The sequence below is a fragment of the Nestor notabilis genome, unplaced genomic scaffold (genome assembly GCF_000696875.1).
Source record: "Nestor notabilis isolate BGI_N333 unplaced genomic scaffold, ASM69687v1 scaffold27450, whole genome shotgun sequence".
Lineage (NCBI taxonomy): Eukaryota > Metazoa > Chordata > Aves > Psittaciformes > Psittacidae > Nestor > Nestor notabilis.
In genome coordinates this window covers 2,869-19,543 of record NW_009911090.1, presented here as the reverse complement: position 1 = coordinate 19,543, position 16,675 = coordinate 2,869, and the positions used below count along the sequence as shown (strand labels likewise).

The following is a 16,675-nucleotide window of genomic DNA, read 5'->3' as shown; positions in this document are numbered from 1 at the left end:
TGCTAGTACGTTAAGGAACAGTCACTTCATCCTGTGAGAGTTTCAGGAATCCCAGACTGGTTTGTGTTGGAAGGGAGCTTAAAGCTTATCCAGTTCCAACCTTTGCCACGGGCAGGATACCTTCCACTAGAGCAGGTTGCTCCAAGCCCCCTCCACCCTGACTTTGAACAATGCCAGGGTTTCCCCATGCACAGGATAAAACAGGGTGGCCAGGGGCATCTGTCACTTGGCGATGTGTTTTTTAATGCTGGCTCCTGGGCTGTGATGGGAATGCCGTGGGTCCACTGCAGGCCAAATAAGAAAGCACTCCTTGGAGCATCCCATGGCTGCTCTGCCAGAGGGGAGGATGCTGGTGGGGAAGCCATCTGCAGAGGCTGTGTCAGTGAGCAAGGTGAAATCGGGGCCCTTGGGCAATGGCCTGTGTCAAGGTGTTGGAGAGATTTAATCATGGATGTCATGTTCTAAGAAAAATATTTCTCTTTTCCTTTGTTGGTGTGTGGAGAATGAGCTGTGCAGGAAGCAATAAATGTGGTTTAAAATACAAGGTTTAACAACTAATTCTAATGCATTTGTGACAGTTATTGATCAAAGGTAACATTTATAACCAGGGACTGCATTGTCAAGGTTAGCTGTTGCTCAGGAAATAGCCTTTGATAAGCTGAGCTATTGATTGCAGGTTTGAGCAGTCCAATCTCTGAAGAGCCTGGCAGTGTGGAAGGAGGAAGAAGTAGCTGAGCCTTCTTCCCAGGAGCTGAGTATCTGGGGTAGCTGTTTGTGGGCTGGATGATCACTTCCATGGATCACTGCCTGAGCTGTAAGGTGGCTTTTCATCCCTTTGGTGCGCCAAGGTGGTTAATTATCACAGAACCATAGGATGGTTTGGCTTGGAAGTGACCTTAAAGCTCCTCCAGTTCCAACCCCCTGCCACAGGCAGGGACACCTTCCACTAGAGCAGGTTGCTCCAAGCCCCTGTGTCCAACCTGGCCTTGAACACTGCCAGGGATGGGGCAGCCACAGCTTCTCTGGGCACCCTGTGCCAGTGGTTAACATCTTGGCCTCCCCCTGTGGCTGTCATGTCTGTGGAGTTGAACCATGGGTGTCCCTGCAGTGCTGGATGTTCACAGTGGGGCCTGTCTCTCTGCCCTATAGCTGGGGCTGGGTTTCACGGAGCATTCCCAAAACCACAGGTTTCACCTCTGTGCCTGTGTTGTCTTAATCTTGTGACTTAAATCAACGTGCTCGTGGCTGAATGAGGGATGAATTTTGGTGCCTGGCTCGCAGCACCAGGCAGCATAGCTGAAGCTCCCCACAGGCTCTGCAGCTCCTGGTCCTCCCTGTGCTGAAGATGGACGAGCTGCTCTGCACAGACTCATGCAGTGGACCTTGTCACTCCCCATCTACTCTTCCCCTGGCCCCCTTGTTGCTCTCACAGCATGCAGGCTGCAGAGCTTCTCAGTAGCCCGATGAGCTATTTTTTAAGGCAGGAGCAGATTCAGGCAGGATAATCCCACGGCACTGTCAGGTGTAAATAAATGACCTTCAGAATCTCCTTGGCCTCTGGAAGGTCTTGTTTTGTGTTTGGTGAAGGCTGAGGGTGGGTGCTAAAGGCCTCTGAGGCGCTTTTATTGCCACTTTGTCCCTGACCTTTCTTGATAAATGTGAAAGAGATCCCTGTAATTGCTGTCCTGAGTAATGGGAACAAATGCTTTACTGTCCTCATGGTTTTCCTCAGCCTTGAAGCTCAGGAGGTGCCTGGGGGAAGGGTTGCTTTTAAACCAGTTTGGATTCATCCTCCTTCCCCCCAAAATACGCTTTAAGAATGTCTTATTGCAGCAGCTCCCCTTCTTCTGCTTCTCTTTTGTTCTCTTTGACTTTGCAATAGGTGTATGTTGTGCTTACAGCCCTCAAAATAAGTACTAACCTGGCTTTTCCTGGGATTTTGGAGATGTGGTGGGTGCTCTGCCTTGCTGTGTGGGATCAGGTCACTGTCCTGTGCCTCAGTTTCCCTGTGTAAAACCTGGCAGTGCTGTTCTGGGGAGGTGGGAAGTCTGTATAGGAGCAGTGTTCACACATGGAGAGATTTTCTGGACTGTTTTTGGGTTTGTGGAGAGTGTCCCTGGGCGGGGAGGTCCAGATGCAGCCGGCACAGTGTTGGGAAGTAAATATGATGGTGGTTTTCCTGGGGCTTGTTAGTAGGTGAAGCTCTGTGCTAAAGTGGAGCTTTAACCCTCTCGCTTGCCAGTTTCAATGTGGGAAGTGTTAATGGGGTTTCCTGGCTGACCATATCATAGAATCACAGAATGGTTTGGGTTGGAAGGGACCAGGGCACTACAAGGGTGTGTAGTTGATAGGACAAAGGGGAATGGCTTTATCCTGACAGAGGGGAGATTGAAATGAGCTCTTAGGCAAAAGCTCTTCCTTGTGAGGGTGCTGAGGCGCTGGCACAGGGTGCCCAGAGAAGCTGTGGCTGCCCCATCCCTGGCAGTGTTCAAGGCCAGGTTGGACACAGGGGCTTGGAGCAACCTGCTCTAGTGGAAGGTGTCCTTGCCTGTGGCAGGCGTTGGAACTGGATGAGCTTTAAGGTCCCTTCCAATCCAACCATTCTGTGATCTGAGGGTGTCGGGCTGAAGCTCAGGCTCAGCTCTGCCCTCTGAGAGCTGTGTTTGCAGGTTGCCTTGGAAATCAGTTGCTAGAGCAGGCAGTGATCCAGCCTGCGACGCGTTGGGTCTGTGCGTGTAGGCATTTGGGTGTGTTGGAGCCACACGGTCTTTGAACCCTGCTTGTGGAGGCAGCCCAGAGCTGGAGGAGGACCATGGGTGGCTGCAGTAGAGCAGCTTCATTAGTAAGAGTGTAAGAGTTTTCTGAGGAAGGAAAGCATCTACATGCCTGGCTGTGTGGGAATGTGCTTTATGCAGTTCGGAGCTGAAGAGCAGGCAGGCACCTATGATGCTTGTTTTGGGATAGTCATACCTCAGATAAGCAAGAGAGATTGCTCTAATGAGCTGTCATCTTAGGAGCAGTGTTTCCTCCTCCCCCATGCCAGCCTGGAGCAACGTGATCTGAGCAAAAAAACAAGTGCCTTCAGCCTTGACGTAAGGAATGATTGTTTGAATGTCTTAAGGTAGCAGGGATGTTCAGGGCAGTGTGAATGGGGAGATTTGCCTTGGGTGTGTGACACTGGAAATTTAAAATTAGCTAGATAAAAAATCATCTTGGATGTTTAACTACTGAAAAGGTGAAGGGAATGGAGAGGGCTTGGAAAAAAGCAGCATGAGTCTGGAGCAGTCTGAAGGACCATCAGCAGTGTTAGGATGTCGCGATGCTCAACCAGACCCCTATTTAGCAGGGAGCCTGGCTTCAGTGCCAAGGGCACTGGAGGTTTTCATCACTCTTTCACCTTTGCCTGTGCCAAGAGGTGGTGGGGCAGCGTGAAAAGTTCAGTCTCCCTGACCAGGCAGCTTGTAGTTGAGATGTACTTCAGGTAAACAGTCTGAAACTGGTGCTTTTCCTTCTTTGTCAGTGCTAGGTTTTGGGATTGGTACCCCCAGCTAAGTACTGCACATTTGCTTTTCCATTTAAACCTTATTTTTCAAGCTTTCCCATCCCAGTTCTGCCCGTTGTCCTGGAACAGACACGGATCTGAGCTGAGGAGTGGGATCAGGAAACAATCATCGAGAAGTGTCATTTTAAAGCTCGGGAGAGGGAAGGAGAATCACTTCACTGTTTTATTCATTTGAAAACTCCTTTTAGACTCCCACAGGGGCTCTGTCTGGGCACGTGGATCCAGGCAAAAGGAACTGGGAGAAATGTGAAACAACATTCATCCTTGGATCAGGTGTAGGCAAAAAGCCCTGGGTACCCAGCAGCTCTAGGAGGGGGTTCAGTGTGATTATCCCCATTTACAGTTGGCGAATCAGCTCTAAATCTTGCCTATAGTCACAGAGCACACTATGGGAATAAACCCAGTCTTGTGCTTTATTCACTATTTATCTCTTTCTCTATTATGCTGTTTCACTGGTATTAAATCTTAATTAAAAGGAGCTTCAAACTTGCCAATCAGTACAATGAAAGGATTTTGAAGCCCCCAGTTTTCTTTCACAACTGTGATGCTGCTCATTATGATTTTTCTCCTTCATTTCCTTTAGATAGCAAAAGTAATTGGGTGACTTTGGTTTCTTTCCAGTTGGTTTCTTGGTCCAGCTGTGTATTTAAGCATAAGCTAAATCAGTAGGATGCAAACACCTGTGATGAATGGCAGGTTAGATTAAAAATTACCTAATGGCTTCTTCTGCTTTAATCTCTCTGAACTAAATGTGTCTGAAGTTAATGGGATCATTTCCCAAATAAAGCCCTACATGACTCTTTTTTTTTTTTCTTCTCCCCCTTCCCCTAAAGAGTCCTTTTAAATTTTTATATCAATTAGTTTTGTTAAACCATTTAGCCAAGACTGAATCTAAATGCATGGCACTGTGCCCTTTCCAAGCATTGTGTGCATCAAGAGCATTAACTCCTTCTTGGGAGAACTGGTTTGATGGGTACTGTCCTCGTGCTGGGTATATCAGAGCTGCAGGATGAGGGCTTCCATCCATGGCAGGGGATGGCTCTAGGTTTAATGTTTTAACATACAGGGTATCTGTTTCTTCTTAATGTGGCATTGTCCCAGTTTGTACTAGTAGATCTAGCACCTGGCTGTCCATTTCCAAGCATCCAGTGACAGCAGTTTGGTACAGAGATGCTCAGGTCTTGTTCCAGAACTTCGTCTCCAGTTGGCACTGGCCATCATCTGTATTGGTGCTGTGTTGTATGGTCACTCTCAAGTTGCTTATGAAATCTGGAAAACAGCTTTTTTTCCTTCCCCTCCTTGTGCATGTGCTTAAAGTGGAATGAGCTTTGAGTGATTTAATGGGTGCTCTGAAAGAATGTTGCAAGCTTCCTAATTCAGAGAGTTGCTTTACATAAGTCATCTCTTGCAAACTTGCCCGCAGTTGATGTTTCTTTGAAGAGCCTGTGATGACTCTTTATCTATAGCTGGTTGAAGCACGTTCAGCTCTGCCTGGATGTCAGTGGTGTTTGGCACTTCATTTTCAAAGAGAATTTGTTAACACAAGTGTAGTCTAAGAGATGAAAGGATCCGTGTTGAGCCTTGTTTGAGGCAGCGAGACACGAGTCGGGAAAAGGAGCTTGAGAGAGATTTGATTTTTCAGGAGAGGACACCAGCCCTCTTCCAAGAGCAAATCAAGGTCATACTTCTGGCCATCACCTAGTGACCTAGGAAGAAGTGCCAGACATGAGCTGTGGTACTTTACAAGCAAATACTGCGTGGAATGGATCCTGTAGCGGAGTGCTCAAGTTTGGGCAGTGGGATGAAGAGAGCTTTGAAGCTGTCAGCTTAGTGCCACATCTTGAGATGTGGCCGAGAGCCCTTTGTCCATTTTTCCTTCCACTGTATTTGCAGGAGCAAGGCCCATCCCTGGAGTGATTTAGCACCTTCATAGTGCTTTTAATTTTCTAAATGCTGCTCTTGCAGATTCTTCCTCCAACTGTTTTCTCAAGTGGGTACTCTGATCTTTAAAAAGTACATGTATTTCTACTATTACCAGCACATAATCAACAAGATTACAAGTATAGCAAAGTAGAACCAGCCCCAGGAGATAACAGAGAGGTACGATTCAGCCCCAGAAGCACCTTTGTTCTCTGTCGAGCAGGAATATTGTCTAGCTCAGCCCAAGCAGAGCTCTCCAGAGAGCGTGATGCTGTTGGGAGGTATCGATCCCTCGGCTGGACTCAGCACGTCTGTCCGCTTCCTGCATGGTGCTGGGAGAGCATTAATAATTCTTATGTTACTGCAGTGCCTCCACCAAAGCAGTACCCAGACAGGAGAGCAGCTTCTGCAACAGACCCTTAGGCCTGGGCTGGATTTGGATTGTGGTCTGTGAGAGCTGTGGATTGCTGTGAAAGGCAAATGAGAAAAGCTTAAACTCACTGTTAAGGGACTGGGGCCACCTCTGTAGTCTTAGGTATTGAGAAAGGTTGAAAATGATTTACCAACAGAGCTACTTGCCCCAGAGTAAGATGAATGTGCTTGGGGTGCAGAGAGGGGTTTGGAAGTCCTGGCTTGTCTGTCCCTCTCGCAGTGAGGATGCTCAGCTCTGCTCTGCGTAGAACTTCGCTTAGTCGCCGAAGAAGCCACTGATCTGGGAGGTGATGCTGCACCTCATAGCAATAAAAAAGAATGTCAGCATCCCTCTGGTGCGAGCTTCCCAGGAGAGTTTCGGGTGCTCCCAGGTGCTGTGGTTGGTGCCCTGGCTTCCCTGCATCCCTGTTTCACCCATGGCTCGGTGAGCTCCAGGATAGACACTACTTTAACAGCTGCCTTCATGTCCAGTCTGTCCTGTGTCCTCTGCTTCCAGCTGGGCGACTTCTGTGCTGGGCCTCACTCCTCCTTTCATAAACAGCTGGGAACTGCAGTCCTTGGTATGTGGGGAGGAGTGGGAAAGCTGCCTCTGGCCGGGGAGAGCTTCATTGCACCCGCTGAGATGTGACGTTGGCGGAGCCGCCGCGGGCAACGGCGTTCGAGTGATTTGGTGGATGTTTATAGCCGGGGTCCGTCTGCACAGAAACCAGACATCATGTGGCTCTCCTCGCCCTGGAAGCTGTCACTGTCACTGCCACTAACACCACACACCAGAGATGAGATGCTGCTTCTCATTAGCATCGGGGGGTAAAGGGCATCCTCCAGAGGATTTGGTGTGGTGGCTGCTGCATCATTAACACGGCTCGTGGCCTTTCACTTGCTTTATATCACCTACGCTGATAAAAGATGTGGGTGTTTGGAATAATGGTTGGTAACATTGTCAGGCATGTTATAGCCACATCCTTTATCCACACAGCAGTGTGGCAGCCCCGTGCCATGGCAGTATTTATTTGTATTTTGCCAACACCTCTCCTTAACCTGTATTGCCTGGGGTGATGGATGAGCAGCGTGTCCTCAAGTTTAATAACTTCAGTGCTGAAGTGCTCAGACTCTCATGAATACGGATATTTCTTTTTTCTTAGTGAGCATTTACAATGACTTCCCCATTGCCTGCTTTTAAGACAGGCTCACCAGAAGCCTGCTGGTTTTTGTTGTCCCTAAGGTGTGTTTCTAAGCAAATGGCTGGATAAGCTGCTCCAGGAGGAGAGGAGCCTGATGGCTGTTTTATTCCTCCCTTTCTCTTCTCTAGAAATTAGCAGCTGAATGCCAGAGTGCTGGCTATCCTGGAACCCTCATCCCGTACAAGTGTGATCTCTCCAACGAAGAGGAGATCCTGTCGATGTTCTCTGCCATCAAGACCCTTCACCAAGGAGTTGATGTGTGCATCAACAACGCGGGGCTGGCTCGCCCAGAGCCCCTGCTCTCGGGGAAGACAGAGGGCTGGCGGACGATGATAGATGTGAGTAGTGCCACACAGAGTGGGAACTGTGCTAGGTTCTGTTTTCTTCTGGCCATCAGCATCATCGTCCCAATCTATTAATTGCATGTATGTAAAGCTGAGGACATAATGCACTGCTGAGCCACATGCCTTCACCTTGAAGTATGAAAACACTCAATACCTTCAGTAGCATTTTTCCCCTGTAGGTCAGTGGCTTTCTAAAGGGTGATGAGCCTCACACTTCTTGCTTCAATAAAATAGGGAATTGAATGCCAAGCACTGGCTTTTGTAGCTAATCCTGTTAGTTATAGCAGTGGGTTGTAAAATGGGCAGATTCTTCTTGGCTTAAAAAGCTATAATGCTTTTTGTCTTCATAGCTTAATTTTCTGCCCATAATCTAGTTAGAGCTGGATGTGAATGAGGTAATTTCCTGTGCTGAACTGGGAGTTTGCCATGTACCAGCAGAGTTTCTCCCTGGGTCTTGCTGCCCTGAGGTGCTGCTCTGCATCTTTTGGGGTTTCACCATCTTTTATCATTATGTGATGGTCCTTTCTGCACATAGCGGTGGCAGGCAGTTTGCATGCCCTTGGAGCAGCCTTCTTTTAGTGGCCATCGTGCAGCTCTGGCCAGTGAGATGCTGAAACATGGCCTTGAATAAACCTTGAGTAAGCCTTGTAGCCCCTCCAGCAGCTGGGAGAGCTTGTGCTAGTGAAGGAAAAGACATGTCTATTTGAAAAGCTATAAAGCTGTACCTCGGGTCCACTATGTCTGACAGTGGAGTCAACCAGGGTCTGTTGGCTCCTGTGGCACCCGGTGGCTGTGCATCAGGAGTAGTGTCAGGGGCTGTGGAAAGAAGAGAAGCTTGTTGAGGCCTCAGACTCCTGCTGCCAGGGCAAGAGCTGCTGTATCCTGGCTAATTAAGCTCTTGTTAGGGTTTTGGCCAGTCTGCTGGTTGCTGTGACTGCAGCCAAAGCAAGCTCAGCTCAGCTTTGTCTGCCCAGCCTGGGTCACTGCACAGCCGCATCTCCCAGTCCCGGTTGCCATGGAGTCCTTAAAGAAAATGAAGTGTAGCTGAGGCTGAGCTGGTGTAAAGCAGGGCATTCCCCAGCCTTGTCTGGCTGCCAGCCTGGCCCTGTGGGTCGCCTGCGCCTTGTAAAATCCTTGTGCTGATCACTGTGATTGCATCTTTTGTGGAGGCCTCTGTGGATGTCCCTTGCACTGGTTTGTCTTTGTTCTTCTGACCTTTTGTTTTCTGTAAGGTGGGGAGGCAGTGGGGAGACGTGGCTTTTGCCAGCTGAAGGCCCTTCCCCTCTCTGTGCTCCCTTCCCTGGCTGCTCAGATGGGATTGCTTCCTTTATCCTACCTTCCACCACTTTTTAGGGAGAAAGATTTTGGAATACGGATTGTCCTGTATGAGACACTCCAGCATTGGTATTTACAGTAGCCCAGAGCCTGTGGGGTCCCCCTCGTTGCGGGTGCTGCTCTGTGCACCCTTTGGAGCTGCTTCAGGGTGATGGATGGGGCGGGAGGAGAGGAAAGGTGATGGCTCTGCAAGGGCAGCATTAGGAGACCAGGCTGGGGGCATGTTTTATTCCTAGAGGTGATCTGTATGGCTATATCTGCGCTCATTGCTTGGCAAAAGTGCTGTTGTAACACTGGGAACAGACTGAGACACCCAAACTTTCATCTTACACTGGCAGATTTTGTCCTCTCACCAGCTTCCCAGCAGCTGCTCTTGACTTGTGTGTGATTGAGTAACACTCACACCTTTACGCAGAAGTGAAGCCCTGGGAGCCAAACACTTTACCCAGCTCAGCCTAAGCAGCCTGACAAGCCTGGGCTTTGCTTTTTACCCTGCTGATAAGGAGTAAAACTGGGGTTTTCCTTCTGCTGTGTGTCCCTGTTTTGTGGCTGCAGCCTCCCAGTGTGGCGGTCTCTCTCATGCTGTGGCAGCAGCGGCTGGGGAGGGATCTGCAGTGACAGCTCTCCCCGCTGTGGCACACCAGCCCCAAGGAAACACTCACCCCTTTCTCCTACATGCTCTGAAGCCTTCAGAGGGTCAGGATGGGGGAAGGTTGCCAGCACGTTTCATGGATCACTGGGCTTTGCAGAGCTGGGCGGGAGCAGGGAGGCTTCTTCCAAAGGTCCCTTGGAGAAGGGTGTTAGAGAACAGCATGGCCTGAGATGCTGCTGGAGAGTTTCAGTGTGCTGCTGGGCTGCAAGATGAGAAGTTTCTCAACAGCCATGGATCTATCGATTTGGGAGGCATTAGGGCCTTAAATTAAAGGTGTATTTTTCTTTTTGGTAAATTGATTTTTGCTTCCATTCATTTTTTATGAGCTTTGAGGCTCCTTCCAGGCTCCCCTCTTTAGTATACCCATTCCATAAAATTTCTTGTTATGCATCTAACCGTCAAAATCATGTTGTTACTTACTTACTCCTTTTTTAAATGTGCCATTCCTTATTGCCTGATATTTATTCCCAAAGGGGAAGCTGCTTCTCCCCAAGCTGCAGCAGTCTTGTGTTAGGAACAGTGTCTCCATTGCTTTACAGCAGCACAGAGCCCAGCAAATCTGGTGTGTGTGTGTTATCCCAGGCAGGTTCTGAGCCCATCATCCTCTGGCTCACAGCTTCCCCCCTTCTCTCTCCTCTTGGTTATGAGGTTGTGCTTGACACGAGGCTGGGCCAAAGTCCTCCAGCCATTCCCAGCCTGCAGGAGTTGCTGGGGCCGAGTGCTGTGTACACACTGACTCCAGGCTTTGGGATTTGAACAGCTCCTTCACGTTTTACCTACTGACCTTTACAGCCAGGAATTCAAGCTGAACTTTCCATCTGCACTGCTCAGGGCACAAAGGACTGCAGCACACATCCTCTAGATGCTAAATGGGGCTGATTCTTCTTGGCATTATTCATTGAGCAGCGAGGCTCTGTTGTTCTTGATTATATCTCAGCACAGATGGTATATAAGTGTTCTGTAACCTGTGTTTTTCTATGTGCTTAGGAGCTGGGATACTCATTTTGAAGCTTTATAGAAAAGGCTGATTCTGAGAAGTGCTCAGCCCTTCCAGGAACAGGATCTTTTATGTTCTCCCAACCTGGCAATTGGAACTCATTAATGACTAGAAACTGTGCTGCTGTTGTTTCTGTTGCATTAGCACACACATGTGGTGGTCACAGACCTGCAGCATGCTGTGCAGAGACAGAGCACTGATGTGTTGGCCATCTTTGCTGAGGGACCTTTGAACCTTTTGTTCTTAAAATAGGAACAAGGCTGAAAACCATCTTGTGTGGGTATTTGTGACAACAGCCTTTAGATTGTTTCTCAAAGTGATTCAGCCCTAAGGCTTGCTCATTATTCCAGGCAGGTTTCGTTAGGTTCTTGATTGCCTGTTCCACATTTTGAAATAGGATTTCACCTAAAAATCCAGTGGGTGCTGTCAGGAAAAGGCAGGGAGGCATTGCCAGCTCAGCTGCCTTCAGCCACTTGTTTTGTTGTCCCAGGTGTCTTAGGATACAGGCTCCGGACTTTCCCATGTTATTAGTGTCTTGCTTTGCCAGGAGTTGTCACAATGTTGTAACTCTTCCCACACAAGGAAGCTTTGCTCAGTGCAGCGGTGGAGCCGGGGCTCAGGCTTTAGGATGATGTTACCCTCTAGTGGCCTCTGGAGATGGAGTGGAATTGGGAATTGACTACCAAAGATGCGATGCCTGATAGGTCCAGGGTGTCTTGGGGCAGGGAGGAAAGCAGGGATGTTGCTTGTCATGGAGGCTTTTTATACTGACAGTTGCCCAGATCCGTATCTGGAAGGACTGGCTCCTCACTTGGTTAGTGTATCGGGCTGGAGCACATTATTCTTGCTTTCCTTGACCACCTTACTGTGAAATCCAAAAGCCTTCAGATGCTCTCCCTGCTCTGGGCTTCGCTCCGGTGTTGAGGTGACATGTCTGCTAACTCTTCCTTGCACAGTCAAGGTAAATCTTCAACCTAATGCCAGGGAATTTATCTGCAGCTCTAGGTATGATGACTCACATACCTGGCAGTGACTGTGTGCTTAACCAAAGTGCACTTGGATGAGGAGGATGACTCTGCTTGTTGCCTGGGTATTCCCAGGATCAGATAAGCATGCATTTATCTGCCGCCAAGACAAAAGCTCACAGGCAGGGCCTCTAGTAATCAAGAGGAAATAATGTCTGAGGCACAATTAGTTACCAGAGGATCCTTTAGCTGATCCCATTGGTCTTCTGTGTACTGCTCAGTAACTACATCTTTCAAATCGCTCCCCTTTTGCCTCTTGCTTTCTGGTCTCCAAACTAAGGTGGACATCCTTTTGTGCTAGCAAGTCCTGGTTAGCCTACCCCACTCTTGTTTATAAGCTTCACCATGATGATAGTCAGCCCTCTCTCATATCCTTTGCTCACTGCCATACGGCCTTGTTCCTGCTGCTCCTCCCGTTTATAGTTGCACCTGACTTGTGACTCATCAGAAATGTAGCTCTTCCTGGGTATTTAGTTCAAGTGGTGTTTTTAGACCTGCCTGGCCTGCTCATTCAGTTACCAAAGTGATGTACCATTAGGTAGGACCTGCTTTGAAATGGCTGCATCCTTTCTGGAGAGCTTCAGCAATCCACTAGTTTGGCCAAGGCTGTCTCACAAACTGGGTATCTGTGGCCCAGACCCCTTGTGGCTGAGCCCCAGCTTGGTGGCAGTGCTGTGGGGGGTGTGTGGGGTGTGTGTGTGTGCATTTTCCTCTGTTGGTGTTTGTGGGAATTGGGGTGGGGTGAGGACTGGAACCTGCATCCTTGGCTTCAGTTGTGTGTGGGAAGTCAGAAGGTGCCAGGCAGGCCTGTGGCCTTAGTTTCTTCTTTTCTCATCCCTCAGGTCAACGTGATGGCTGTAAGCATCTGCACCCGAGAGGCCTACCAGTCCATGAAAGAGAGAAACATTGATGATGGGCATATTATTAACATTAACAGGTATGTAAGGGGGGAATGTGGGTTCAGCCATGTGGGTTTCCTCCTTCCTGTCTCAGAGAGAGGATTTAAGCAGTGGAGCTTTAACCCTGAAGTGAACAGATGGTGCCCAATGACAGGTTTTCTGAGGATTGTGATGGTTGATTTTTCAAACCACTATTTTTAACCTCTGTTGGTCTAAATGCCAGAAAGACCAAACCAGGGAGAAAAGGGTAATGCCAACCACTTGTGATGGTGCAAGGCTGGAACTTCCTGACCAGCTCCAGCAAACAGCCATGTGGAGAGGAGCCTCTGGTGGGGTGTGTTTCCTGCAGGAGCAGGGAATTCCTCATGTACCCACCGCGTCAGCTTCTCTTTCTGTGTTCATTACAGTGGTTTGAATGTCCTCTTGGTTCCTTCTTGGTACTCTGTTTGCCTCCCACCTCTCAGCGCTTTCCTTTCTGCTCTCTCCTCAGCATGAATGGCCACAGTGTTGTGCCACAGTCAGTGGTGCATTTCTACAGTGCCACCAAATATGCAGTTACAGCCCTCACGGAGGGGCTGAGGCAAGAACTCAGAGAAGCAAAGACTCATATACGAGCTACAGTGAGTATTGTGGGCTCTCCTCCTCTCCTGCTTTTGTGGGTGGTAGAAGGCTGGCAAGCTTTATGGGGTAGAGGTTTTTCCCTTTGGAAAGCCAGCAAGGAAATAGTGCTCAGCACACTGGGAACATTCAAGTCTTGTGGCCAGCTGTCCCTGGCCACCGCTCTTTCACAAGCAGAGAGTCAGAGGTGCAAAAGGCAGGGCAGAGGGAATAAGCTTTTTGGGTGCACAAAGTGGGCAGTTGCTTATTGGAGAGCAAGGGAGGCTCATGGCAGTGGAAGGGAGGCAATCAGCTGGGCTGTTTGCTCTTGTTCACAGCTTGCATCTCAGGAGCGATGTGTCCAGAACTTAATTTATGTTGCAAGCTTTTCCATCATTTTCCTCTGCTTCTCTGTCCCTTTGGGACATGAAGAGGGAAGTGCCTGTTAGTAGTTACCTGCCACAACAATCACTGAAGCAAATCCTGCTCACTGAAACTACTCCCCTAGAAAAAGGAGGGTGGGGAAGGAGAACAATAGAAAGGGGGATGGCTTTTGGTTTGGTTTTGCTTTTTCAGTGCTAAAAAGTTTTCTCTGTTTCTTTTTTTTTTTCCTTATTCTTTTACTGAAGGGGAATGACAAATCCTATTAGGATATGCTCTGCTTTTTTCCAGTGTATCTCCCCAGGACTGGTGGAAACAGGATTTGCTTTTAAACTTCATGACAATGACCCCGAGAGAGCTGCTGCAACCTATGAGAGCATTCGGGTAGGACATGGAAGAATGGAAACAGAGGGAAGTGGCTCTGATTATAGTTTAACAGTCTCTCTCCTGGCTAATAGCACAGGGAACAAGCTCTTGCAGAGTGCCCAGTGCTTTCCAGGATGTTAACAGCATCCCCAAAGTCTCAGCACTCAGAGCTCAGATTTTGCACTGATATTTGCACACTCTGGAGACTTTGGCTTGGGCTCAGTTTTCAACTCCCTATATTTTTTCCTTTTATACTGATGTCCCTATAAATAAGTATCAGTCAGCTCTGGTGTTTTGCAGGCTATGACCTTATTGAAGAGGAGATATAATATGCAAGCATGCCTGCACAAGAAGAGATGAGAGACCGTGGTGTTGTGCAGGTGGCTAGCACAGGATTCCCTATGCTTCTCTGGGCATTTTTGATAAGGGTGGTAGTGCCTGACCTGGCAGAATTATTGTGCCAGTAGAATAAGATTATTCACAGCAAATGGAGAATTACCAGCACCAGACATGTCCTTTGATTAATTTTTAATGAATTACTCTTTTCCTGCTTGCCTGCACCTTTCTGACATGCCCCAGTGACACTGTCGAAACTCATTATTGGTGTTAGGAAAGGAGTGATATTGTGGTTAACTTTCTGAGGTGCCCTTTGACTGAGAATCTCTTTGGTGTCTTTGCAGTGTCTCAAAGCTGAAGATATGGCTAATGCTGTCATATATGTCCTCAGTGCCCCACCTCATGTACAGGTAGGGTGGGCTGGGTTGGAGGACTCTGCTGTGGGTAGCTGCTGCCCTGACTTTTGCTCATCAGCTGCAACCTGATAAGCACAGAGCTATCAGCTGTGCTTAGCAGAGCCTGGGCTGGGGATTAGCAGTGACCACGTTTGTGTACACCCCCCTTATGGCAGCTGTGGGATTGCACTGCTGGTGCTGCTCACAGCCCCATGGATCCAGCAAAGGCTGCTCTGACCCTGGAGAAGGACTGTGCAAGGCACTAGGAGCGGGAGGGATAGTTCCCACCGCAGGGGCGGTGTGGGATGCTTGTGTTGCTAAAGGGACTTCCCTCCTGTGAAACAAGAAATAAGTGACCAGCTTTGGGCTGAAGGCAGGAGCAGTGTCAAAGTTTAGTATATGTCAGAAGTTCCTGTTGCAAAAGCAAACTTTGATCACGAGAGGTTTAGCAGCCCCTCACATGAACTCTGCTCCTTTGGAGCAAGACATGGCTGGCTGGTCACTGGGATAGCAGGCTGTCTTGTCTTAACATTAGAAGTCCAGGCCGTGGCTGATCAAGCAGTGCTTCTGCTTGACCCACTGTGAGCAGGACTAAAGTAAAGCCTTGAGTTTATAATTAGTGTCATTTTGCACCTTTTCTGTCCATATTTATGCTTTTATCCCTTCTGCTAAAGGCAGAGCAGTCACATTCACCTTCATTCCTTCCTAATACCTTAGTTAAGCAAGCTCGTTTCTAGTCACAGGAACATTCTTCATGTGCAGCTTGCCACTGTAATGCTGCAGCATGGAAGTGCCCAGTGCAGGATATAAAATGAAACTTCAGTGCTCCAATAAAATCCTGTGTTGGTCTCTTCTAGATTGGAGATATACAGATGAGGCCCACAGAGCAGATATCATAGCAGATGAAGAGGACTGTGAGCAGCACCGTGTATCCACTCCACTTCGAACCCTTTGGCAATTCAGGGTTCCATCAGCTGGCTGGCAATGTTTTAATCAAGTACCAAGGATCATGTTTGAAGAATTCTTTTTCTCTCCCTCTCTCTGAGTTGGTGCTGGTGCTGAGCCAGTGTAAAAATAACCAGTAGTGGGTCTATTTCTGCCCCACTCCTTTCTGACACTGCTTAAGAGTAAAATGTGTTTGCAAATAATGCAGGGAAGTGGTTTGTGGAAGATTGTTGTCTCCAGGCTGGTTTATTCTTCCTTTTGCTTTCTTTACAAGGTTGGTTTGATGTTATTTACTGATGCTGTGTCTGGACACAGGGGAAGTGGCACAAGGTGTTTGCCAGCTTTAGTGTGCTTAGGGTTTGGGATGTCATACATGAATCCATCTAATTTTGGGGTATATTTTCATCAGATTGATTACTGATGGCAATGATGCATGTGGTATTTTCTACTTCTTTCTTAACTCCACTGCCCTAAACCCAGTGTACAATCTCACCCACCTCCCAAACCCTCCTTTCCCATTCACATGGATCATGCTTGCCGAGTTTGAGGAAGTATAAATGTGTGTGCTTGCTATTTCTCTTTCTTTCCAAGTAGGTAGGTAAATAGTTGGAGGACAAGCACCTGTACTTCTGCAGGTTAGAATGATAATCTAAGTGGTATAGTTACAGTCAGAGTGAGTTGTTTGGTAATTTAAATAAAAACTAAATGTGTGCTGTCTTGTGATCACCTCTATCCTTGGTATCATCTCCCAGCACTCTTGATGTTTTTGTATGTGATAATTTGCATGCATTGACACTTTTCTGGAAATATTGATGGGTCTTAGAAAGACGTTTAAATGCTGGTGCTGGTGAGCTGGAAATGTTGAAAGTTCATACGCAGAGATACACACTTGGAGAGAGCGAGAGTGAAATGAACCATGCCGAAGCTGTCCAAAAGGAAAAGACTTGCCTGCAAAGCAGCAGGTGAAAGGTCTGGTTCAGATCTTGTGATAGTTCTACACTGGTACAGCCCTGTTGTTTTGCTCTGGATTTCTTCTAGCTTGAGGGAGAAGAGAATTGGCCTCAAAGCTGATACATTGCAGAGCTGGAGACCGCATGAGTTGTCTTAAGACTGTTGCAGTGTGGCAGAAATATGTCTGTGCGGAGTCCAACTCGCTGCAGAGTTGTGGAGCTGTTAATGTACGTGTTGCCTTAAGGCTGCAGACTTGTTCCTGCTGTCTGTGGACTTCCTGTAGTGTTTTGGAAGGCAAAGGATGGTTTAGGTGAAGTAGGAATGGTCAGTTGATTGGAGTGGAGGATTGGGAGCCAG

At 48.1% G+C, this 16,675-nt stretch overlaps 1 protein-coding gene across 1 annotated transcript; it reads left to right on the top strand.

Annotated features, from left to right (window-relative positions):
* Positions 1–7,224: 7,224 nt before the first annotated feature.
* DHRS11 (dehydrogenase/reductase (SDR family) member 11) lies at positions 7,225–15,589 on the top strand. Its single transcript, XM_010013072.1, has 6 exons — positions 7,225–7,433; positions 12,291–12,385; positions 12,838–12,967; positions 13,617–13,709; positions 14,372–14,437; positions 15,280–15,589. The coding sequence occupies exons 1-6, from the start codon at positions 7,314–7,316 to the stop codon at positions 15,319–15,321; spliced, it is 546 nt and encodes a 181-aa protein (XP_010011374.1). The 5' UTR covers positions 7,225–7,313; the 3' UTR covers positions 15,322–15,589.
* Positions 15,590–16,675: the final 1,086 nt, after the last annotated feature.

What these genes read in the sequence shown, in the direction of transcription:
- DHRS11 (XM_010013072.1), top strand. Translation starts at nt 7,314, where the DNA reads ATGTTCTCTGCCATCAAGACCCTTCACCAAGGAGTTGATGTGTGCATC. An exon ending in AGACTCATATACGAGCTACA is followed by an intron (nt 12,968 to 13,616) that starts GTGAGTATTGTG and finishes GCTTTTTTCCAG; the next exon opens with TGTATCTCCCCAGGACTGGT. An exon ending in GTGCCCCACCTCATGTACAG is followed by an intron (nt 14,438 to 15,279) that starts GTAGGGTGGGCT and finishes GGTCTCTTCTAG; the next exon opens with ATTGGAGATATACAGATGAG.